The 26,929-nt window shown below is 35.3% G+C and overlaps 1 protein-coding gene and 2 long non-coding RNA genes across 5 annotated transcripts in view; 2 read left to right on the plus strand and 1 right to left on the minus strand.

The window, feature by feature from the left end:
* The window catches only part of sli (slit guidance ligand), a 159,231-nt gene extending 155,583 nt beyond the window's left edge, over nucleotides 1–3,648 (plus strand). The window contains exons 37-38 of the mRNA XM_089712697.1: nucleotides 426–635; nucleotides 1,078–3,648. Of these exons, the coding sequence (XP_089568823.1) occupies nucleotides 426–635; nucleotides 1,078–1,182 (315 nt within the window). The 3' untranslated portion in view covers nucleotides 1,183–3,648. The remainder of the gene's footprint in view (nucleotides 1–425; nucleotides 636–1,077) is intronic.
* Nucleotides 3,649–6,210: 2,562 nt separating this feature from the next.
* On the minus strand, nucleotides 6,211–14,110 carry LOC149476108 (uncharacterized). Of its 3 annotated transcripts, none has more exons than XR_016317920.1 (4): nucleotides 14,022–14,110; nucleotides 8,640–8,804; nucleotides 7,986–8,125; nucleotides 6,211–6,438 (listed from the first exon to the last, which is right to left on the minus strand). It is a non-coding gene; the product is annotated as an uncharacterized LOC149476108 (long non-coding RNA). The 3 variants fall into 3 exon arrangements; XR_016317922.1 differs by lacking the exon at nucleotides 14,022–14,110 and adding an exon at nucleotides 7,042–7,169 and having other exon boundaries at nucleotides 8,640–8,973; XR_016317921.1 differs by lacking the exon at nucleotides 14,022–14,110 and having other exon boundaries at nucleotides 8,640–8,721; nucleotides 8,766–8,967.
* LOC149476109 (uncharacterized) lies at nucleotides 13,259–13,846 on the plus strand. Its single transcript, XR_016317923.1, has 2 exons — nucleotides 13,259–13,479; nucleotides 13,569–13,846. It is a non-coding gene; the product is annotated as an uncharacterized LOC149476109 (long non-coding RNA).
* Nucleotides 14,111–26,929: the final 12,819 nt, after the last annotated feature.

The following is a 26,929-nucleotide window of genomic DNA, read 5'->3' on the forward strand; positions in this document are numbered from 1 at the left end:
CTATGCTAATATTATAAGGAGGAAATTGAGTCTGAAACATACAAGTGAAACTAATAATTTTGCCTATTTTCCAACATGTAGTTAAGAATGAAAGTAAATTAAAGTGTTAATTATTATAATTAGAAAAACATTATTTGGGTCTATGTTATTGTGGATTGAAATTGTTATGATTTTATTTATTTAAACAGTGGATGTTACAGTCACCGGCCTAATGCGTAACTTATTATTTATTTTATGATTTTTTTAATAAAACTATTTGCAGCTTTATTCGCATGGTTTCCCAATAATTATGGCCTATATGCGAATCTTTCCTTTCCTACCAGGTTGCCTGGCAGAAATTGCTGTTAAATAATAAGGCAGCCTATTAAAGATTGAAATAGGAGCGTTGTAAAAAGACCACTTAAATGTGATATTGTGGTTTCCAGGAAGCGACTCGCGAGTTCATAACGGAAGGCTCGTGTCGTTCCCGGCGAGCGGTACGCGGCGCGCGATGTGTCGGACCCGTTAGATCCGGAGCATCCGGAACATCTACATCGGGATTCGGATCCGGAGTATCTGGGTCGGGATCCGGAGTCGGACCCGGAGCGTGCGGCAAGGCGCAGTGCTGCGCGCCACGGAAGACTAAGAAGAGAAAGGTAGCTATTTCTCACTAGCTGTGCTCCGCGGTTTTACCCGCAGTGCTGTACTCCTGTTGGCCTTAGTGTGATGATATATAGCCTGTAGCCTTCTACGATGAATGGGCTATCTAACACTGAAATAATTTTTCAAATCGGCCCAGTAAATCCCGAGATTAGCGCGTTCAAACAAACTCGTCAGATTTATAATATTATTATGTATATTATAGACTAGAGGTCCGCCCCGGCTTCGCCCGTGGTACATATTTCGCAATAAAAGGTAGCCTATGTCCTTTCTCGGGTATCAAAATATCTCCATACCAAATTTCATGCAAATTGGTTCAGTAGTTTAGGCGTGATTGAGTAACAGACAGACAGACAGAGTTACTTTCGCATTTATAATATTATATAGTAATATTATAGTAATTTATGGATTGTTTAAATTATTATTTATCTGTTTCAGATTCGGCTCGTGTGCGCGGACGGCACTCGCTACACCAAAGACATAGAGATAGTGCGCAAGTGCGCTTGCGGCAAAAAGTGTGCGCGAAATACCTTCCTGCACTAGACACACTAATTACAACTCTATCCCATTGCAATATGGGTCAAAATCGAGTATTATAAATATATTTGGTTTTTACTACACGAATTAGAAAGATAATTGAATTTTTCGTAAGATCGAAACCGTTTTTAAACGAATAAACTTAAACACTGCCCTTATTAATTTTTATTTATTAACTAATCTTGAATCATATCTAGAACACTGCCTCAAATGTTACAAATTGTGAATGCTATGATTTTATTATGTGCGTAAAAGGCATAAATAGGTTAAAACTTACTTTTAAGCATTGAGATAGTAGTACTACGTATGGAGGAGACACAACGAACAAAATCTGTGCGCCATTTTTTTGCTCTAACTAAGTTTTAAAAATTATTATCTAGTTAGGTACTTACCGATGAAAGTTATTCCTTTGCACTTTTCCGTATTATTTGTGCAATATCGTAATACATAAACACGAAAGCATATTTGATGCTTTTCACTTTAAAACAAATAAAAAATGAGCGTGCAGTTACGCCATATGGCGTATGTTGAGCGGAACACGAGTGATGTAGGCGGTGTCGTCTCCATATGTATATCTCAATGCTTTTAAGACGCCATTTTGGCAAAGTAAAAAATAATGTATTTGTCCTTTTCTTTCTTATGTCTATTTATCATGCTATCCTTTTCTATCCTCAAATACATAAAAAAATATTGATTCACTATTTTTGTGAATTACGTATTATTTTGTGTATGTTTTATTTTGCAAAACATAATGAAAGGTTAACCTATTTATGCCTTGTTACATATTTTAAAGTTACTATAATATATTGTCATAGTATTTCTATTATACAGCTTGTTACACGGCCTAAAATATTAATTTAAACAAGAGGCAATATCGGATAACTATAATATTTAAATATTTATTATAAGTTAAAATATTAAATATCGTCTGATATACCCTTGTAGATTTACTTTTAACCCGTACAAATTATTTTAGATTGTACATTATTTTTTAATTTATAAATACATCGGCGGAAATATACCGGGTGTAATCGTTAAGTGTGCACAAGCGATTATTCCGTAAATATTGCAGATATCAAAAAACTTTAAACTGATATCGAAAGTACTTAACCAAATGAGTAGAATGGCAATAATAAATTTTTAAAAATAAAACTAGAAATATCCAAAAATGTTACATTAAACGCTCCCATACAATTTATTTTCCATGTATTTTGTATTCATAGCAGATTTTCGTAGTGACCTCCTCATTGTGCAATACAATGAGGAGGTCTATTTACCTAAAGTTTCTAAATAAATTTCCCTTAAAATTTGCAAATCAATTAAAGCAGAAAACCAAAAAAAGAAAGAAAATGCTAAAATCTTTCATATTAAATGAACATGGGATATTCATATCTCATACTAAATGCATAGGAGGGTTTATTAAGGGAATTTTTAAAATATATTATGGTTATTTTACTCATTAGGTTAAGTACTTTCGATATCAGTTTAAAGTTTTTTGATATCTGTAATAGTTACGGAATAATCGCCTGTGCACACTTACACATTACACACGGTATACACTAATAAATTTTATATTTAGACCTCATCTTGTATATCATAGTATTACAATTAGACTATAAAATATACCCCAGTAGAAATAAGTTGTATTCAGAGATTTAAATACTATTTGCTATAGACAGATTGAGGCTTCTTATTAGAGTTAACGGTAATTTTTTTAATGTTAAAACTTTTAGACTTGAAACATAAAATTTGAAGATTTTTTTAAAGAATGAAATACGTTTTTACGAACGTATGATTATTATGTTTCTAGATATAAAAAAAGGTTTCATTACATTGAAATATCGTATTTAATATTTAAAAAATAATTTTTACACGTTGTTTTGAAACTATAATTAAGTAATATCTGGTAATATCGAACATTTTTAGTCTTGCCAATAAAATCGAATTTTAAGGGATTTTGTATAAAAATATATTAATTATTTATTACTGTTTTGTTGCTAATTAAGGCTAATTGTAAATGTAGTTAACATAGGTATTGTAGACAATGCATTCCGTATTTATTTATTCACTACCATTTCTACCGAGCGGTACCTGCAGATATTGTAAGTAAAAAGGTGTAGATTTATATCTTACTAGCGGTCCGCCCCGGCTTCGCCCGTGGTACATATTTACGTTTTCTCTGCATAAGAACCATCCTCGTACTTTAAGGAATATCATAAAAAAGAATTATTGAAATCGGTCCACCCGTTCACGCGTGAAAACGGGTTTCATTTTTAGATATATATTATAGATTTGTTGGTTCGCGGTGTGTCCCTTAGACAAAAACTGAAAGAATAGAATAAATTCGATCGCTCTGGCGGGTCACGAGTGGCTGAGTTGGTCAGGCATCCGCCCCGGATTAGCGTGAAAGGATGCGGGTTTGAGTCCCGCCCCGTGATCTATTTTTTTCTATTCTTTATAAATTTATATTTATAAAGCATTTGAGTGTCATAAAACCAAAAATATCAAATTCAAGGTGTAGATAGGTTACCAACACAACATTCGATATTAGGCCGCGTTTCCATTTGCAAGTAGACTTGCAAACTGCTGTCTGACATTTCTTGCGGAAGTTTTCTTGCAGATGGAAACGCGGCCTTACACGGCACACAAACGCTCACACGATTAGACGTCAAAGTGAGATGGCATGATTCAACTATCGTGAAAGAGAGACAACTGTAAATTGTGGCTAATTACCACATTTCGACGTGCCACTCCCGCTAGTACCTATCCTACATCTTTTTACTTAATATGGTATGGAATGGTAGCTTTCGTCAAGGTATTCTTCGCATTTTGTGTATCGTCAGTATTAGCACAGACTAATAATAATATACTACGTATATTAGTATTTTATTTGAATCTATTAAAAATCGGTTTATTACATTTTTTAAACGGATTTTTAGTAGAAATTGACTTAAGATAAGCTTTAAGCTGGTACCTATTCTGCAGCCACGTGGCGGCAGACGCTTTTTAAAATTTAACATAAGATAACTAATAATTTTGTGTATGAACTTTATAATTTATTGATGTAATAAAGACAATGTTAGATACAATGTGTTGTTATTTTCCCTTACCTACCTACATCTATACTAATATTATTAAGCTGAAGAGTTTGTTTATTTGAACGCGCTGATCTCAGGCACTACTGGTCCGATTTGAAAAATTCTTTCGGTGTTAGATAGCCCATTTATCGAGGAAGGCTATATACAGGGTGTAATCGTTAAGTGTGCACAAGCGATTATTCCGTAACTATTGCAGATATCAAAAAACTTTAAACTGATATCGAAAGTACTTAACCTAATGAGTAAAATGGCCATAATAAATTTTTAAAAATAAAACGAGAAATATCCAAACATGTTACATTAAACGCTCCCATACATTTTATTTCCCATACATTTTGTATTCATAGCAGATTTTCGAAGTGATGTCCTCATTTTCTTATATATAAAAATGAATCGCAAAATGTGTTGGTAAGCGCATAACTCGAGAACGGCTGAACCGATTTCGATAATTCTTTTTTTATTATATTCCTTGAAGTACGAGGATGGTTCTTATGTAGAGAAAACGTAAACATGTACCACGGGCGAAGCCGGGGCGGACCGCTAGTTGTGCAATAAAATGAGGAGCTCTATTTACAGTTTCTAAATGAATATCCCTTCAAATTTGCGAAGTAATTAAAGCAGAAAACCAAAAAAAGTAAGAAAAAGCTAAAATGGTGATATTCGTATCTCATACTAAATGTATGGGAGGGTTTCAAGTTAATTTTTTAGATTTTTCTCGTTTTATTTTTAAAAATTTATTATGGCCATTTTACTCATTAGGTTAAGTACTTTCGATATCAGTTTAAATTTTTTTGATATCTGTAATAGTTACGGAATAATCGCCTGTGCACACTTAACGATTACACCCTGTATATCATCACGCTAAGAACAACAGGAGCGGAGCAATGCGGGTGAAACCGCGGAGCACAGCTAGTTTACTTAATATTATTTTCTACGCCCCGCAGTTTCACCCGCTCTTTTGGTCAGCGTGAATCGTGATTCGTGATCATATTATATAGCTTCCTCGAAAAAGGGGATATTAACATCGAAAATTTTTTTCAAATCGTACCAGTAGTTCCTGAGATTAGCGCGTTTAAACAAATAAACTCTTAAGCGCGTCACACACGGTGAAGATACTATAATATTTTATCTTAAGATACTGTTATATTTTATATTACAGTATCTTAACGCATCCGGTATCAGCGTTCGGACCATCATTTTTCTTTTTGTCATTGCGTACTAAGACTCCTGTAGAACCGCCATCCTGTTACAAATGACGCGAAATTGTGGGTCATTAGTATCTTCACCGTGTGTGACGCGCTTTAAGCTTTAAAAAAAATCGTTTATAATTGTTTTAAATTCAGTAAATAACCGAACATAATATATTCAATCCTACTATAATTTTATAAATGCGAAAGTTTATGAGGATGTGTGTGTGGGTGTTTGTTACTCTTTCAGGCAAATTCTACTAAACCTATTACAATGAAATTTAGCACACATATAGAGGGTAAAGAGAGAGAGAATAGAGAAAAATTCTGGCGTAATTTTGTTGTTAAGTATTTTTTACGTGATCAGTGTATGCAAAACTACAAGTCCCTTCCCGCTTAGTATACCGATGGTGGGACACTCTGTGTAAAGTGCTTCTACTGTGTTTATCTTGTTGAGAGGCTTTTAACAGTTATATGTTATGTTATATAACGCAAAACTAATTCTACCATTAAGGAAATTAGGCCTTCTTTAGAAGGTGGTTGACTCCTCCATTGCAAGAAAACTTAATTTTTAAAAATAATGTTCATCTCTCGGAAGAGATATACACACATCAACTCTAGGCCAGTCTATGTATATTTTGAATTGTTCAAATATCTAAAAATCTATGAAGAATTTTGTAATATCAAATGTAATAATTATAGCTCATTAAAAGGTCTATAATAAATAATACAAACTTTTCATGATTTATTTTTATTTTTATAAAAAATGATAATTTTCCCCAACAAGGAGGAACCTTAGATGCTAATGATCTTCATTTCCTGTTAGAAAACTATAAAGTATGGCTAAAATTGGCCATTTTTTTGTAAAATCTTGTAAAAAAACCTTTTCTGAGATCTCGGGTATACGAGTTTACACCATCAAATGTCCATTTTTTCTACTAAGTTGGCTGTTGCAGTAGCACCACTCCGCACGTCTCCTGAAAATATTCATTAAAATTGAGAACTACAAGCATAAAAATATAGAAGTACTAGATTTCCGCCCGCGTCTTCGCCCGCGTTTTCAAATGAAAAAACCCGCTTAGTTCCCGTTCCCGTGGGATTTCCGGGATAAAACCTACCCTATATGTTAATCCAAGTTACCTTCTATATGTGTGCTAAATTTCATTGTAATCGGTTCAGTAGTATTTGCGTGAAAGAGTAACAAACACACACACACACACATCCTCACAAACTTTCGCATTTATAATATTAGTAGGATTAAAACTGCTTTTTACATTATCTCTCTGATTATTTTTTTTAATTTATCTATCAAATTAAATATGTACTTAATTAAATAAATAATAACATTACCTTCACAATCGCCTAACAACGGTTTAGAGCAATTACTCCAGTCTGTCAAGATCATCAATCCATACTAATATTATAAATGCGAAAGTAACTCTGTCTGTCTGTCTGTTACTCAATCACGCCTACTGCAATTTTTCCTGACTTATCATAATTTTTCTGTAACTATTGTTAAAATCATTTTTCTTATTCCTAAAATTGGAAATTTTTACGACTGACTAAAGTAAACCACCCACCTATTCCCACCCACATCCCGTACGCTATGCTCTCTATCCACAGGCCGCGCGTGCGCAGAATGGCTCAGTATCTGCATAGCTAGCGAACGTATAAACTCGCCCGGTCGTTGGGCGCTTTCACCAGGGCCCTGGAATTATGGAATTATTATTAATTTCATGAATAATATCATCATCATCATTTTTATTTTAAACAATATTCTGTATATTTTTCTTTGCCCGCGGATTCCCCTGATGTTAAATTCGCATTAGTATGAGTTGTTTCACCGCTGTTAAAAGTTACCCATGGCCATGTCACATTAAAATGAATAAACACACTTTCGCATTTATAATATTACTAGAGGTCCGCCCCGGCTTCGCCCGTGGTACATATTTCGCAATAAAAGGTAGCCTATGTCCTTTCTCGGGTATCAAAATATCTCCATACTAAATTTCATGCAAATTGGTTCAGTAGTTTAGGAGTGATTGAGTAACAGACAGACAGACAGACAGAGTTACTTTCGCATTTATAATATTAGTATGGATAGAAAAAATTCGATGACGTGATCTCAATAGACACATAAAACTGAAAGAATAGAATAAATTCGATCGCTGGTCGGTGGTGGTGGTGGCTGAGTTGGTCAAGTAATCGCCCCAGATTGGCGTGAAAGGATGTGGGTTCGAATCCCGCCTCGTGATCGAATTTTTTCTATTCTTTATACTACAGGCCCATGTTGAAAAAATTATGGGTCATTTGAACTACCAGGTGACCTATCTAGAATAATCCACCTGAGTGCAGATGAGAATTCGAAAGTACAGGTAGAGATTTTTTCCCCTTGTCTCTACGATTTTTGTACGGCGCTGTGGAATAATGGATTAAAAGCAGTATTGAAATAGTATGACACAGATGCCGTACAATTACACAATTCAAAGTCCTAAGTCTCACCACTGAGTCACCACTGCTATACCTTAGTGCATGAGGATTTGGGATATCCAAGTGAGATGCCAAAACAGGAGGATCCATTTTAGATGTGCCAGCAATAGGAAGAAACATGTCATTTGTATCAGTGACACTGCGTATCCACATTTCTATCGAAACTGCGCAAGCCTGAAATTAAGAGAAAAAATATATATAATTTAACTAACTGCATTCTTAATTGGCTTATTATGATAATATACGCAGTTACATATTTTGTTAAAATTAAATTGTAATACTGAAATTATTGAAAATACTGAAATTAAAATTAAATTGTAAAACTAATTTAAAAGAGCAACTTTGGAGTTCCTTGTTGGTTCTTCTCCATAGTGCTTTCCGAATCGGTTGTCAATGTTAAAAATAATCTACATAGTGTTTTCTTTAAAAATACACAAATAGCTAGAAGATATTATTAATTACAATTATCAATAACTAGCTGTGCCCCGCGGTTTCACCCGCATTGCTCCGTTACTGTTGGTTTTAGTGTGATGCCTATAGCCCTCCTCGATAAATGGGCTATCTAACACGGAAGAAGTTTTTTAAATAGGACCAGTAGTTCCTGAGGTTAGCGCGTTCAAACAAACAAACTCTTCTGCTTTATAATATTAGTATATGTATATTAAATTACTAAGTAAAAACAACTTACCAGTTTCTACATCGGGTACTGCAGATTTGAATAACTTTTTGTTATAAAAACATGTTGGGCTGAAGTGTTTACTGCACAACATCTTGTTTGGAATGCAGTTCCCTTTGGAACTCTGGAGAAGCCCACGCTTCATCGGGAAAACAATACTTGGACCATAATTCACAACTGTAAAATCAATAACATTGCATTAAATAAATAAATAAATATTTCAGGACAATTTTCACACACGGCACAATCTGGTCCCATAAGCTTTCGCTTGTGTTATGGAAACCAGATGGCTGATAAACATACATATATAATTTTATATAAATACTTATATAGATAATTAACCCAGACACAGAGCAAAATATCTATGTTCATCACACAAATATTTGCCCCGGGTGGGAATCGAACCCACAACCTCTGGCTTGGAAGGCAGGGCCCACCACCCAACCAACCAAGCCAACCGGTCAGTCAAAATTAGTTGAGAATAGATAAAAAAACAAAAAAGCATGACACAAAATTGGTAACATGCCAACGAGCTATGGAGAGGAGTATACTAGGTTATACAAAAAAACATAGAAAAAGAGCTTTAGATATAAGAAATATAACAAAACTAGAAGATGTTGTGAAAAAGACAAGGATTCTTAAATGGAGGTGGGTAGGGCATATGCTCAGAGAAAAGGGAAACCGATGGACAAGGGTGATAACCGAATGGACTCCCAGGGTGGATGCTAAAAGAAAAAGAGGAAGACAAAGAAAAAGGTGGTCGGATGAGATAAGGAGAGTGGCAGGGCCGCTCTGGCTACGGAAGGCGAAAGAACGTGGCGAGTGGAAGAAGTTGGAAGAGGCCTTTGTGTCACAAGGACACGCCAACACACACAAAGCAATTTAATTTTAGTTAATAAGTAAAAATGTAACCTGTATTGGCAATAAAGGCTATAAATAAAATAAATAAATAAAGATAACTAAGCAAGGTTTAATTTATAAGTTTTGTTAGTATTGAGAGAATAACACTAGTTAAGTAAAAATAAATATGAGTGGCACTCGAGGACTGCCGCGGTAAATAAAGCTATTGCATAGCATCGCATCGCTGTGCCGGTTGGAGTGAGGCCTGAGGGCCGAGGGGTGTTAGGTTTTCGTTACGGAATTTTTACAATCGGTCGCCGCGCTCAAGGCCCGCGATAGAAGCTATGCAATAGCTTAAAAAGTCAAAAATATTTATTCAAAAATCAAGCATACAATCTCGTTGATACATATGACAATAAGGCTGTTAACACTGTAAATAGAGTATACATTATTTCAACCAAGATGCCCACACTAGACTCGTGGCCTGTATTGTGAGCATCAATACAAAATATAAACAAACAAAACTAGACATGGAGGTTAATAAAATGTCGATTTATCTTCTCTTAAAGGTTTTATACAACTGCAAACCAATTTCTGGGGTTTCTTTAGAGAACTGCCGCACGTATTACAGGTTTTTTGTGGGTGGGGGATGGGGGGGAGGAGGGGGGGACCCTCCCACCAAAAGGGGAAAGTTAGGAAACCAATAGTTTTGGAGAAAAATCAATTTTCCTATTCTAACCTCAAAATGTATGGAATTGGTGTAACAAAAATTTTACGATACATAAATAAAATACAAACAAGTTGTGAAAACCTACGTAGTTTTTATTATTTGAGTGGGAATCGCCCTAAAGTCGCTTCTGGCACTCGCCGGCCGCTGCCGCGGCACGCTCGCTTCGCTCGCTCGGCTCGTGCGGCAGTTCAAGAGTAAACCTAACACGCTCGTCGCTTCGCTCCTCGCTACCTATTTGGATATTAAAAATAAAAGTTTAATAGTTTTTTAACCTACCTACGTAGATTTTTTTTTGTTTGAGTAGGAATCGCCCTAAAATCGCTTTTGGCACTCGCCGGCCGCAGCGTAAAGTCACAGTACAGTGAAATGGAACGTCTTGGTCCGCTTTTTTGCACAACAAAACGGATAAATGCACTTTTTTCGCACAAAAAATTATTAACTTTAAAAATTAATAACTAAAAAACTACAAGTTTCCTAACGATAATATTTTGGAATTACAATCTTACATTACCTAGCTAACTAAAAATATAAATATTTCCAACAAATTCGTGCGGCAGTTAACTAAAGCCAACCCCAATTTCTAATTTGGACCGGATCGGGACGAAATGCCCATCCTGAAATATTCATAGCAGTATAATTTCTAGGGCCAGGGTTAGGAAAGCGATGTAATGTAATGTTGGGATCTTTGGCACTTGAAGAGCCACACTTGCAACACGTCCTCGTGTTTTCTTTGTTGGAACTCATTTTAACACAACAAAAACTGGAGTCTATAAATCTCACAAATTAATACTTGACTTCACCAAAGAACACAACGGTGGAACAGGGCGCTTGACTCAACGTGGGTATTAAATTTTAATGCAGGAGAAATCAAAACTAGTACATTTAGACATTAATTAAAAACATTCAAAATTGTATATGAAAATATACCGATTACCGGCGGTCCGGCGGGCAGCCGGGACACATTTTTATTTTTTCATAATATAATTAGTGTTACCACTTCATAAATGACACCACACTGACCTGACCACAGACTAATAATAATATACTATGTACCACAGAGCAAGTAATATAAAGTATAGTACTATGTACTAGATCTGTGATACTATGTATACCACAGAACAGTAAAGTAGATAGAAGTGTGATGTGGGCGTGGCCCACGTGTCACTTGTAAGGTAAGATCACCTAACTTGCTCTCAGTTGTGCGCAGAAAAATATTCGAGTCGGTTGTCAGCTGTCAAACCTTTTTTCCGTATTTATTCATTAATTAGGACGTGTTGTTCGGTATTAGAGTGCAAAAATGATAGCAGACGAAATAATATCAGCAATGGAGGCATTTCATACCATCGGTAAGTCTTATTTTTATTTATTTTACATATAATATTTTATGTTATATCTTCGCTTGTAATTTGTCAAAATTGTATACAAATATCTAGTCAAAATGAACCTTAATCCGTAAGAAATTAGTACTATTATAGATTGAACAGCAAACAAGAATTTCTGGAATATTATTGCAATAAACAAATGAATGTCGCTTTAGTGATGCTTGTGGCGCATATCGACAGTATCGATACTTTAGAAAAGACAAACATTATAAATATTAAATTTTATTTTATTTTTCCTTAGCTTTCATTTGTCCAATTTATTTACAGATTTCCCAAAGAGGCTAATTTAAAAGAGAAATGGATAAATGCAACGTGACGAGTTAACTGAATGCCGAACAGCACTAAGCACTTAAGCAGTCTAACAAAGGCCACCGATACAGCAAACCTACGGTAGTTCCAAGATTTAAAATAATGCATATTTTCTGTTTGTATTTTGTAAATATAGACTAATACTATTCTATTCCGTTTTTTATTTAATAATAATAATATAAAAAGACGTACTTAGTAGTAATAAACATACTCCAAAATGTGACACATTATACTATACTCGTATAATAGAAAGAAAAAAAAATACACAAAAAATATTTATTTGTGAATTATCGATATCTCGATATCGATAACAAGGCTGACATCCCTCAGGGCATAGCATCAGATAAATATCAAGTTAATGTCATTAATGTTGAGTGACACAAATTTCAACCTTATCTCTATGTGTTGAGGTTCAAAGTTATATCTATTGAAAACTAACGCCCTCTGTTGTGGAGTAGCTGAATGTTTTTCGAATTTGGAATTTCTGTGCAATGAGAAACAAAACAGCTAATATACCTAGAGATGTTATACTAAAATAAACCGTAACATGGTGCGTTAGGGTACATATTGAAATGCTGAATTTATAACCTAAGTCAGTTTTTACTCAAATTAAGCAGTCCAATTAAAGGCATAGTTTACTTGTAGTGTACTGTATAACTATCGGTTTAAATGTGTGGGTTTGGCGACACTGGTTTTCATACTAATTAGACATTACAGCACTTCTATATGTTTTTACTGTTCTGTGATGTATACAAATGACACTAATTAATATAATTTATATTCCAAATTGTTTTTTAGAAAGCGATTAACTTATTCCGAGGCTTACGTTGAATGTTCCAACTACAGCAACGCTTCGCACAATCGAGCACTAGAAAAAGTAATGCGCGTGAATTGATGCGTGCAATCGATTTATCGTTAGTAATTATTAATTGTTGGAAAAAATTTTAAAGCTTTCGTTTCATTGTAGTTTTTTCGAAATAATCAAAGTTAATTCAAATTGTGTTAAAAAAATAAATATAAGTATGGATGAAGGTACAAACATTGAAAAAAATGTAAATGAAATAATCAAAATCCATATTACTTAAAATAACCGTAAATATTTTTCAAACAATTATTATGTACCTATTACACTTTATTTACACATTAATGAGGTTATTGCTAACTCTAAGAATATTTTTTTTTTCAACACTGAACTTAGCGCAACCTGCTGGTGCGTTTCATGTTCCAACTATGCATCAGCATAATTCGGCATTGTGCGGCACTGAGTCGCATTATGCTCTGTAATTGGAAAACAGCCTGAAATTTCAACAACCAGTATTGGCATGTGCATTGGCAAATGATTTGATAGGTAAGGTCTGGCAACATTGCGCCCGGTTTTCAAGGCGAACTGTCATTTTCTCAGAGCAATGTCATTTTGATTATCATTTATCATCCGATTTAGTTTAACGCTTGCGAAGTCCCTTTTTATTGGGTGGAGCCATTATTTAAGAGAGAAGAAGAAGTTTACTTACGAATTTGTCAAGTATTTATTTACTAAAGTCTTGAAACACACATTTACAGTTTTCAACGAATGTGAAACAAAATGGAAACCGTAAGTACATTGAACTTCTACGTAAGCATTACTTTTTGCTGTCTTGATATATTATAGTTAGTAATAATACTGTTTTGTTTGCATTGCAGATAACTTCCAAGTGGCCTACTTTTCAGAATAAAGCATGATTCGTCACGCTACACCGTGCCGAGGCCGGGCCGTGTCGAAGCCGGGAAACAAAACATCATCCATACACTTTTTTGTCCGAGCACGGCCCAAAAAGTATACAATGTTTGATTGAGCCTTGTACCGTACAGGATTTGTCCTGAGATTTCAGGATTTTTCTACTCTTCTCAGAATTCCGGCCGGATTTAGCAAATCTAGTGATAGCTCAAGATTATCAATAAAACACAGGTTACATTATAAAGATCTCTCTTATTAAACTACTAAAAATAATCATCTTTTGGTAACAATTGCAGGTAAAATCAATACTTACTTAATTATCCCAATATTGGTTGATATTGATATTTGATAGGACTGATTTTTAGTGAAAATTACCAGAAATATTATATAATTAGTATATATAATCAATAATTACTTACCCTTCTATCGTTTCTATAAATATTTAGCGAATCACTTGTGATTTGGTAGAAGTTTTCATGGTAGTAAAAAATCTTAGAAAGTATGTTAGCGCTCGAGCGATCACGGAGTTTTGAATGACTGGTGTTTAAATTTTTTCACAAAAGCTGCGCAAGTTTTGGCGTCACTAGCTGGCCTGTTTCTTTTTCTTTGATTATTGATTTATATAATGCCTCACAAATTACTCTGCAAGTTATATTGAACTAAAAGTAGAGCACAAACTGAAGACACATTTAGTCGGTTTCTATCTTTAGACCATTGAGCTCCCATGATAGAAAAAACTCGTTCTACATTTGCATTCTGAGCTGTTATTGCAAATATATATTGACTGGCAATCATGAAATAACTATTGTCTTGAAAATGTTTGCCCATAACTCTTCATGAGTTTATTATGTCAAAAAATGTTTCTTCCTGTTTTGTCAAAAACTTTTCAGACATGCAATTTCATCAAATAACTTCACATCATCGATGTGTATTCCTTTCCATTTAGATAATGAATTGATAAAGCAATCTGAAGTCGAACATTTGGCCCTTTTTCAGCATCAACCAATTAAAGACTTTGAAATTGTCTAAAGGCGTCATCCACTTGATAGATATTCTATGCAAATCTTATACATATTTTTAAGGTCATGCTTGAAAACACGGTTTTCTGCAGTGCACTTAGCCATCAACTCTCGCAATTTAAGTGTCATGAAGTTTGCGTTCGCGCGTGCAACTAAAATTTCATGTGTGGATTCGAGGATTCTTTTCATATCGAAAACAGAATTTTTTTTTCTTCAATTTTCGTCTGAAATATTGAAATTAATGAATGAGCAATAAATAATCTTCGATGAATACATTTTCAAAAAAGTTCTTCAAAGTAATTGGTACACCAGGAGTAGATAAAACTGCTTCAACGGCTCATACATCTTCAATATTCTTTCTATCGCTGGAAAGAGACTTGCTATGAAACAAAATTTTTCGATAATTGATGTCTATATATTCGCTGATATTCTTCAACGCCTCTGTGCGTACGGTATATAGGGAAAAATAATTAAACAGCTTCATTACTACAGATTATATATCAATATGCAGATTATCAGTGCCATGTTTAATACAATTGTGTTGTATGTGTGCTGGGCACCCAACTCCTATTGTTTTCACCTCTTTCTTATAATTAAAAATCCTACCCATAGGTTGCCTGGTAGAAATCGCTTAGTAGCGATAAGGCCGCCTTTTTAGCTTTATAACATATTGTCTGTTTCTTTTTTTTACGTGTATTTACTTGGTGCTGAATAAAGTGTATTTATTATTATAACTCCTAACTATTATATTAACTCCTAAATATCTTTGTCCAGAAAGTTTTTTAAATCAGTCCAAACATTTTATCCCAGTTGCCAATTAACTCCGCCTAAATTAATATTGGATTGTGTACAAAGTGAATTCAACAGTGAAATCAACAAAATGTTATTAAATCGAAATAAAAAATCAACAAATATAATATAATCACAATTGGCTCTTTATGACTATTTGAGCGAGATCATTTGTTACCTATCTAAGAGCTAGTTCAGACATGGCGGAATCCGTGCGGATGCAAATCGCGCGGTTCTAAACGCCAGTGTTCAGACAGGCGCGGATGTAAATGCGGAGTGCCGTAATCCGCATAGTGTGTATAAAATATGTAGTACAATTTTGACACATCAAATTTGCATGTTCCTTACATATGGCGGCGTTACATTTGAAACATCCGTTCAGTCTTCCTATCATCGCTGAGACCTTCTTGGTTGCTTTGAAATGAAATGAATGAAACAAAATACGTTTATTATGGATACAAAGATACAAAAAAAAAATGAAACAAGAAATTTAAATCTAACTTAAATATATGTATGCCACAATAGGCCTGCCACTCAGTGCAATATGCCACTAATTTTCAGTGGTTGCCTTAAGATGCCTTGCCGACAGTGGATGTATTTTTTGCTCAAACTGCTGTATAAAGTTTTAAAAAATTAAAAAAAATTGTCTTTTGTGGTGGTCCTGGAACTCTTCTTCATTCAACATTTCATACACGCGTCTTCTTATATCTCGTGGTATATGTGGATTGTCTTTTCTTTTCCTAATGTGGTCTTTGAGCAAAGAAAGTCCCAATTGTTTGATGAAGTTCTTCCTTAAATGTATGATTTTTACTTTTTAAGCAAATTAAATTTATTTGGATGTAAGATTAGGTCTTTATTTAAGGGAAAAATATTAAAAAGTAAATTTATAAAATAACTTTATTTAAAAACAAAAAATTGGTTTGGTGGAAATTTACATCTTTATGTAAACAGAACTAAATTACTAGGAACATAATGAGTAAGTTTATTTGAGATAATAAGCATACTCATTATGATATTTGTTAAAACAATTATTGTTTTTGTTGAGGCAAAGGTTTACATTACATTTAGTACAATGAATAGTTGAATATCCCTTATAATTGGGATATTTACATCGCAAGGATCCCCTACCAAAGGCCAATGATCTTGCCCATCTCGACGAACTTCTTTTGGTGGGGCAACTGCTACAGCACTTCTTTTTTTTTGGCTTGGATCTCATTTTCTAGAAGACTAGAACTTGGACGACCTCTTTTACTTTCTTTAGCTGCTCCCATGTTACAGAGGACGAAGGCCAGATCATTTCTAAAAGCACCTAAATTGAGGATATCTTTCTGAGGTACATTTTTAGCAATTAATTTTTTTTAATATATTATCCATGCATTTATTACTGCCAGGTCTAAAAGGTGAAAAAATATACGAAAATACCATTTTCTTGATTTGAGCTTTATTCTGTACCTTCCTAGAAAACTATCCATAAGATCTACTCCGCCCATGTGGGCTTATGATCTTAGGGCATGGAATCTGTATCTTTTCTTTTTTTTCTTGTCATACCTAGACACGTTATTCAATGGCAAAGCACCAACATAGGAAGACAATAATGAGACAACTTTGTTGTCTTTCCATGCCACTATACTCATATCCACACCTTGAAATGTTGTCACTCTTTCTTCATGTGCACCTCTTGGAGTAAATTTATTCATAAATTGTTTTTTATCAGGTAATGTTGAATTTGGTATTGGTATGTTTGGTATGTTTTGCTGAACTGTCCCTACTGAAAGTATTCCTTGAGTTGCCAAATAGTAGACCAATGGCACAGAAGTATAAAAATTGTCATAATAGACAATGTGACTGACTTGTCTTGGTATACCTCGAACTAAACGCAGGACAATATTGCTGTTTGAGCCCAAATCTGGTTCATTCTCAGGTTTACTGGTAAGGTCCTGTCCAGCATAAACCTCAAATTTGTATGCAAATCCTTGCAAGCTGCACAAAACATACAGTTTAAACCCCCACTTATGAGGCTTGTTGGGCAAGTATTGTTTCAGAAAATGGGCAACTTTAGTTGCACACATTTGCTCGTCTATGGATAGGCGTTGTTCCATAGGTACTGATGAAAATTTTGAATTCAATTCATCAATAACAGGGCGTATCTTGAATAGGCGATCATGGCCTGGATCACTAATTGCCTTGTGGTGGTCATTATTATTGAAATGCAAAATTTTTTTCAACTGTTCAAACCTGTTATTCGACATTACTGAATGTATTGGTTCATATCCATATCGTGGAGACCAGTATGCTCTAGTGTTGGGAAAATGTTGGACTGACATATATATAAGTATTCCAAAAAACTTCCTCAAGTCTGACAACTTGCATGCAATTGAATTTGCTGGATTTTTTTGTGTGGCATAGAGGTTTGTTTCTTCCACTATCCTTGCCATGAAATTTTCTGAAAAAAAGTAGCTAAAGCATGCATAAGGAGTATCTAATTGTGACAACTCTGGCCCTAGATCAGAATTGCCTTTGAATTCAATTTTGGACTCTTCAAATAATAAGTCCTTTTTTTTCCAGATCAATTTTCTTTTATCTAATAATGATGAAAATATATGTCCTGAAGGGCCACTATTGTCTACAAACTGGTTGTCTGTTGTCTGGATTACCTCATTTTCAACCAAGGGAGGGTCAGTTTCATGGCTTTCTGTGTCTTCCTCATCACTTTCCAACATGTCTCTGTCATAACTTTCAGGCACATATTCCTCCTCTTCATCGGACTTCTCCATGTCATCTTCCGACAGCCACCCACCTTCCAAAGAAGCTAAATAATGTTCAATATCTTTGTCGTTCATTTTTTTATAATATCAACACCTGGAACAAAAAAATAAACAAAACTAAATCAAACAATAGTATTTCACTAACTTTCATACAAGCTAAATGAACGTCATTACATGATGATGTAAATTTACATCAACACAATATTGAGTTTGTTTCTACATATTTTTCTATTTATGAATAAAATTATATACATAAATCAAAATACTGACCTCAAATCCAACAATTACGAATAAATTGAATAGAAACTGTGAGTATCTTACACAACTTTTTTTCAATCACAATAATCGAAATCTTCACTGAGCAAACTAGCGCGTGTTGATATTTTCAAATAACATTTGACAGCTGACATTGACGTATGAAGTTTTTCTTTTCATTCGAAAACGTCACTAAGTTTGCGTAAAAGTTACCATGTACAAAAAATATAATCCCCAAGCTCTGTGGAAACGATAAAATGGTATTGAATTGGTTGATGGAAATTTCCATCACAATGCATTTAAGGGATAAATTAGTTTTGTTCCTTTCAATGCTGTTATTTAACATATGCATTATGCACAATAAAACCATTTATGCCAGCATGGTTCAACATTGAAAAAAAAATACGATTCGAAAAAAAAAAAATCAAGAAAACTTTCTAAGACTAATTAAGAAAAATTACAAGTAAACATTTAATCTCAAATATTCTAATTTACTCGACAATCGTATAAAGAATGAATTTTATTAACTTAAAATTACACGAGTCGCCGAATTGAGGTCAGCCATCGTCATATCCAGAATACGCTGAAACTGCAGCGTTAGCGATTCTCTTCTGTTAGTTATATGTAATTCCTCCCCCTTGGAACGGCGACTATTTTAAACCTTTAGTGAAAATATCGCCGGAACATTTACAGGGTCTCCCGTTTTCCTTTCCGTCTCAGTTGCAGGTGGTTGCTGGTGGTCTTTCGTTCGGTTACATCTCTTCATGCGCTGTCTAGTCACATGTATTAGAACCAATATGACCGCACACACAAGTATTGTATAGAAGGTATCGTTGTATGATGGAGGATATCTGATTGCACGCTGTCAATGTGTAAAGGAGGCTGGACAAGATTTTATCTTGGACGTGGTGTAATCCTCGCAGATTGATCGAGTTGAGACTGATGCGGTCTGCTGAAATATTTTGATTTCCAATGTCATAAGATATGTTCATTAATTTGAAGGGTTGTCCTCTGATCTCGTCGTTGTCGTTAGCAAAAGTCAATTATTGTCCTGTCTTGAAACGACATCCAATTAGAGCGTATACGCACTATGCGGGTAGCCGTCCGGCTGACCGCAAGCACAATTATGTACGTAATATTCATTTCTATGCGCACTGCGATGCGGCTACCCGCAGACCGCTCCGGTTGCTCGGAGAGCTACGTCACGAGTGACGGCCAGCCGGACGGTTGCTATACGCACTGTGCGGTTCAGTCTGCGGCTGCCCGCAATTGAGTGAGTGTGTGCACGTGGTTGCAAAATGCTTGCTCTCATCTCGTGTTTGCAAATAAGGATGCACCCAGTATTTCTTTCTTTGCTTTTCTTCTTTACGTAGCGTGTGTAAATGTAGTAAATAGCTGCAACTTCTTCCATTTTCATCTTTGAAATGGATTGACATGACCGCAAATCGCAACGGTTCTTCAACCGCACTATGCGGGTAGCCGCATTGCGGGTAGCCGTCCGGCTGGCCGCATTCGCAACCGCATCCTGCGGTCAGCCGGACGGCTACCCGCAATGCGGCTACCCGCATAGTGCGTTGGGAACCCTTAGGACTGTTGATATTTTTAAAAATATTGGATTTTCGATATATCGATATTTTTAAATATATCAATATCGGAGTTCGATATATCGAAAAAAATTATCGATATTTCGTAATATCGGCTTTATTTAAAAAAAATCGTAATCAGCTCAAAAATGATTACACAATTTATAGTCCAGTAGATTTATTAAACAAATAAAATTATGAATGTACATAAGTATTAGGTTCTTAGTAATTATTTTTTAAAGGAGGATGGGCAAAAATGTATCTGGAATGGTATGTAGGTGGAATCTGGTACCGGCTCCAATCGGTGTGAATGATACATCGTTGGAAAGATCTTTTTGTATAGAATACGAATATCCGGGGCCAGTCTCAGTTCGTTGTCTAATCGTAATAATTTGACCTTGAAAGTTATTTATTTATTTTTTCGCTATCTATTAAAGTATTTCAATCTGTGACATTCTTTTTTAGTAACTAAGTAAAATAATAGTTCCTATCACAGACATACACTCCTATTAAGTTTTATCATTTATTATTATAAATACACTCTAAAACTACAAAATAACATATACATACAATTCATACTTTTTTAAACCAACATTGTTTTTAAATAGCGTCATCTATAATAATGCTATTTAAAAACAATGCTGGTTCAGTAAACCCTTCGTGTCTAGCATATCCTAAATACCACACAATTGATATTATATGCGCACAAGATCCTACCGTGCGGCGTCGTCAAACACGTAGGTACAGTAATGATGGAGTATACTTCCGTTCATATTTAACAATATATAACAAAAGTATTGTTTTGCTCTCACGTGTCGGGACTGTATACGTGCACGTAAAAGCCACGTATCAAGTCCATACTGCTGCGAACATTGTCAAAGGGAAAAACATTCTCGTAGCTTGTCTTGCAGTAGTAACCAACAAGATCTCAGCAAGAAGTGTCGTAACACTTGAAATCTCAGATGCCTGTTTTGTACTTTTTGTAAGCTCTATTAGATCGTCGATACAAGGTACGTGAGACATAGCCCTCTTTACTGCTGCTGCATACTTTTTGCGATAAATGCCTTCGCTCCTGAGCATACAGATCCAAGCTGTCATGGGACCTATGCTCTGTACTATTGACGATCTCCGTTCAGGAGGAAAAGAGGTGCCTTCTAGCAAGACATGATGAGCACCTGACAGTCCATATTTTGAGACAGGGAAAAAGCGTTGTGTGTCGTCTATTTTGCCTAGAGGCATCTTGGTGTGGCCAAGCCTAAGCTCGTTCACTCTCAAAGCAAAAGCTGAAAACATATCCAGGTATGGACCCATGGTACCAAACCAATTTTCTTTGTCAGTAGGTATAAAATCCTTGTAAACTAGACCATTCCTTTTCAGTATGTCGACCCAAAGTTTCTTGACCTGCTGGGTGTCCAATGAGTATTCACTGCCTCTGAAAGTTATCTTGTATGAGGTGCTCGCTGTCTTCTTTATCATGTTAGTTATGGTTTTCTTTACCTCTTGTCTACTTACGTTGTGGACTGTAAATATAATGCTGACAATGTGGTTGCCCACAGTGATACTTTTAGCAGCTTCAATCGCAATTTCATCACTTTCCTGGTCTGTCTCCATACTGACTGATTCAGATGACCGGCGCTTAAATGCTATCGAAATCACTTCAATATACATTTCAACAATTGATTTTAGACAGCTGTATTTCCTGTCCGAGTCTAAATCTATCCGGGGCTTCTTCGCATCTTCAATGGGCTGCTGCGTGTCTGGGTCCACTAATACATCTTCCATCTTTCTCCTTGTACTTGTGGTCTTTGATCCGCTGGCCATATTTCCCTATGTATTGGTACACGGTGGGGTTTTAGTCGGTAGGAATCCGACATAACCCACGGCTCCTTCCCCGGGAGCCGTGGGTATCTTAGGCAAGTGTGCAGTTAAGTTTACAGGAACAACCATGTTGCTACCACTGTCGGTTGAGATATTTACAATTTGCGATTTATCAGTAGAAAACTCGCTCATTATATTCTTCAATCTTTAATATATTCTCCTGTATGTCCCTGAAAAGTAACAGTATGGTAACAGTAAACATACTTGATGTAATATATTTTAATACCTAAAAAAAAACTCGAAAAGACAGATTCAAAGATATTTTACCTCTGTCATAAGACAAGAGCAGTTGAGACTCGCATCAGCAACATTCAGGAAGTGAATTGTAACGATTAGAAAACTTCTCGTGGAGTTTGTTATTGTAACTATGTCACTACTCTTGGTAAGGTACCTTGTTTCTTGTAAATGATTAACTAGTATAGCTTTTGTTGTACTATATCTTTGTTCTATTAAATCAGTCACCTAAAAATAAACAATTGTTTGTAATAAGCATTCAATTTAAAATGCATATTATAGGATCTTTAGGATTCATTCATTCACATTTTTCAGAACTGAACTATTTGTATTTAAATAGATATTTAATTTTAATAAATTAATATGAATAAACACTTGCTTCAACCGCTACATTACAATAAAACAGCAATTTTTCCTAACCTCTCTTTTTAACTTCGCTCCATAAAGAAAATTTAAATAATAAATATCGATATTTCGAATTAATAATATCGATATTTCGATATATCGATATTTTATAAACAGTCCTACATCCAATAGGAACCGTGATGAGATAGCTTCCTTGAAGTGATGTAAGGCTCCTATTGTTACAAGTAAGATACTTTAGTTTGCTGAGGGAAAGATACAACGTAGTGCTGATCATCGAGTTTTTCCACGGCCTCTCGTAACAGATTTACTGTAGGTAGGTATTTCTGAAGGATTTGGTTGATGATGAGTTCTTGGATGCAATCCGATTTGGTACGAATCTGATAAACAATCGCTTTACCACAGAGATAACAGTTCTTTAACTTCGGGCTTTCTGCCTCTATGTACACGAACGACAACTGTTAGTTGCTATGAAAGGAAAAGATGGTATAAGGGCTTGGGCGTGTTTATTGGGAACTATGGATACCTACAAAAGTCATAATTATCTCTAGATACTATTGGAAACTTAAAAACGATAACTTGTATTCCTATCGACGTACTATGATGCCGGGATAATCATATCATAATATTCTCTAAGTAACTGCTTTGATCAGGCACTTTTGGCAGGACCAGGTTTTTCTGTCAGTCCAACGAAAATGTTCTCGTAGAAGTTAAAAAAATGCTTGTGATTTTAATTTGTGTACTCTTTGTTCAATTATAAGTTGATTTTTTTTCGATACATCTTTTTCTGCTTTTATTTTTTCCTGGAATTCAATACATTTAGAACACACATCAGTCCTAGGTAGAGAATACAATCCCGAGCCTGTTTTTCAATCCCGGGATTACGGTTCAAACAAGTTTCCTATTTTTATGGATTCTATTACAAAAACAAAAACATAATGTGTATTTTAATTCTCTTCAAAAACAGCAGGAGATTCCCAATTTGAAATAAATATATTGCTGGAAAGTGTATTTCTTAATCGGCGGCATTTCCATAAAATTCTAATTTCAGCGGAATTATTGAATATGACACAAATCTATGAAATAATTGGTACTTCTACTACTAAGCCGGGATAATAATATCATAATAAACCAACGCCCACACACCAAACACCCAGCACTTCAAATATCTTTCACTTCTCTCATAAATACCTTTCAAATAGCTACCGTGAAACCAAAATGAAATTTTGTTGGTGGTGAGATCTACTGCTAGATACTGTATATCCGCGACCTCGAAGACAATGAGAAAGATGATTTGCGAGGATAGAGTCGGAGTCTAGTTGAAGGCGGAAAACTAAACATGAAATTTATTAGTGGATGACTGAAGAAGAATAGGTGAATTAAGAATGGAAACATTGACCAACCGTTTAAAGAGCTTCATGTACCATTTTTGACAACGTTTCCGTTCCAATAAATAAGGCTCGATGAATTTATTACAGTCCAGTACCACTTGTGGTTTGAATGGTACTGGACGAGACATATCTTTAGATGGAACTCTAGGCAATGCAGTATGTGAACCATGACAAGTAGAAATCTTGGTTATACGTTTTTTTTCTTGCCATGATAAGACTGAGACATCGCCGGAATGTCTGGCAATAATCTCTTCGCTTTTTAGCGGAGCCTTATTTATTAGAACGGGAACATCTCGGCGGGATGGTCTTAAAGTACCGATGCAGATGAATTATACCAATTATCCATTAATAATCGACATCCTTTGTTAAGCAAAGGTGCCATAAGTTTTTTTACAACAGCTGTACTTTTAAGCACACCATGTTACTGTTGTAAATATGATAAAAATGTAATATGATCGGTCTCAATCGGTATAGTCGATCTGAGGTTTTAGCAGTATCGTTCGAGGGATTAGCGGGGACGGCATCTACAAAATGGAGGGCTCTCGACCTCTTTCGAGTGAAAATCCATTTGAACACTTCGGTCATTTAAAGTGGGTGAGTTGAGAAACAACTGGTGATGGTTGGCATTTTTATGATGCCAACCATCACCAGTTGCAGCATCATCCAGAAAGAAAAAAGGTACAAAATTTCGTGAATGTTGGTAGCGTACCATTCAGACTGGAAAGAGGAAGACGCGATTTTAGAAGAGATTTTAGAAGGGTTCGTCTCAGACACAATCAGACCTAAAATGTCATCGTCCCAATAGGAACGAAAAGCATCATAGGCCGAATTATATTCCTGAGTCGAACCAGTAACTGCAGGTAAAAACGTTTCCTCCTTCCCCTGAAATGACTCCATAGAAGTCCATTCAAAATCTCTACATCCATCCGCATCAAAAAACTCATCACCATCTTCAGACTCGCTTTCCGTCCCTCTTTCAGGCCTGTTCCTATCGCGACCTTGCATCCTTCTATTTATAACATCCACCGCAGACTTTAAGTCTTTCTTGTAACGTGGAAAATGGAATACCAGTTTCTTTTGCAGTTTTTCTAATTGGATATCCCGCTGCCACCAATCGAAAAGCTTGAGCTAGGGAATTTTCATCCCATTTTACCTTCCCGCGCTTCCCTGACATCTGGAACCAAAATTGATTATAAATATTATATAATACTACTGTAATTCTACATGACTATAGTAGATTGCAGTCAGCGAACTGGTATCACCCGAAGAAAAATAAATTTATCACTTACATTAAAGTGACCGGCATTACCCGACAAACAGTATTTTAGAAAACTATAGCGGGTAACTCCGGTCAGCTTGACCGGCAATAGACGACAGAAGGTATTTTTGTGAATCATTTTTTTTTACAAAATAAACAAATAACAGCGTGAAATAAGACTAAATATTAAAAACTCGATCAGTTAGAAGTCCGAAAATCAATTTAGTATTGGTTTAATGTCATAAATTAAAGACTTTTTTTACTTCTTATTTTCGGTGGACGAAAAATTGTATCAAATTGGCGCGAAAACTGACGACCTGCACTCCAGCTCAGCGTGTAATCGGAACTGAGCGGAGCTCGGCGGGGTGCGGTCGGGGACGATCACGCCACCTTGTTTACATGTGTGTGTGCATTTAGCGCACCATTCTGTATGTAATAGTAAAGTGACTGGTATTATCTCCTGACTGGAGTTGCCCGCTCTTACCCTACGGCTTGTTAACTTAATTACGGTCCCATCTGGCAGAAAGCATAAAACTTAGCATACATGTAGCTTTTATATATGTGCTTTAATTTCGATAAGGAAACACGCTGAGAAATGATCCCCCCCTTTTCCCCCCTTTCTCCATTTTATCTCTCTCATTCTGTTTTTTTTTTAATTTCTACAAAACGATAGGACTAATGAGTTTACTTTTCAAGAAACAAATAAAGGTCGGTAAATTACCTACTCAACAATACTAAATTTATAGTGATAAGACATATACTTTTTAATAAAACCGTCAATGTATTGTAAACTTAGAAATACATTTTTATTTTTATTTATTTTTCTTCACTTAATGGAAAATTAAAAGTGTTGTGATAAAATGAACTAAAATTATTAAAAACTGTACACATCAAGCTACAAAACGATACCTAACAAATTATTGTATAAGCTTTGGTTCCCGAGTTATAGCTCACAGCGTCTAACTCAATTGAATAACTCCTTTTTTTGCTTCTGCACAATATGTTATGTACTGGAACTCGTTCCGAAGCAAGAAAGCTATGGGGTTTGTATTCCCATTATTAGATTGATATTTGAAACACGTTGTTCTGTTGATCAATGATTATTTATTTTCACAGTCACATAACACATTTATATTTAAATACAGTGAAACAAGAAACAAGGTGAAAAACAACATAGGAAAATTATCCGTTCCCTTTTTGAACCTTCTAAATTCTAATGTCACCGGCGTCACAGATGGTGTTGCCATAAACATATAAATTAGAAACGCCACAAAGCTATCTTTATTGGTATATTTACTAGGATTCAAGTAAGTAAATAAAACAAGCAGTTAGGTCCAGTGAAAATTATACATTATATATTTATTTTAAAATCACAATTATCTCCCCCGAACTTACAGAGGCCAGTACAAGGAAGCCCTGACTTCCTACAGAGGCATCGACCTGTAATGCAGCTGTGACAGGAACACTTAGTTAACTCCTTTACGGATGCTGCGGTTTCTTTGATAGCGCTCCATAATGGAGTCCTGGATACACCATTTTCTTTCTTCCATCCCCAATCTTCAAAGTTGGGATATTCAGGGTTTGCTATCAAGCTTTGACACAAGCACGATAGCTTTTGTGGAATTTTGCTTGTTTGGATTGTAGAGTTTCCAAAAATGACCCACCTTCCTTCAGTCTCTTCACAATATCTTCAGGTAACTTTCCAAGCTCGTATAGGGTCGAAGCGTTTTCAGCGAGACTCACATATCCGGTACCTTTAGATGCTGCAGGGCAAACAAGAGACTGATCCGTG

The sequence above is a fragment of the Colias philodice genome, chromosome 29 (genome assembly GCF_061535455.1).
Source record: "Colias philodice isolate Cphi_HAF_F1 chromosome 29, ilColPhil1 Martin Lab GWU primary, whole genome shotgun sequence".
In the NCBI taxonomy this organism is placed as follows: Eukaryota; Metazoa; Arthropoda; class Insecta; order Lepidoptera; family Pieridae; genus Colias; species Colias philodice.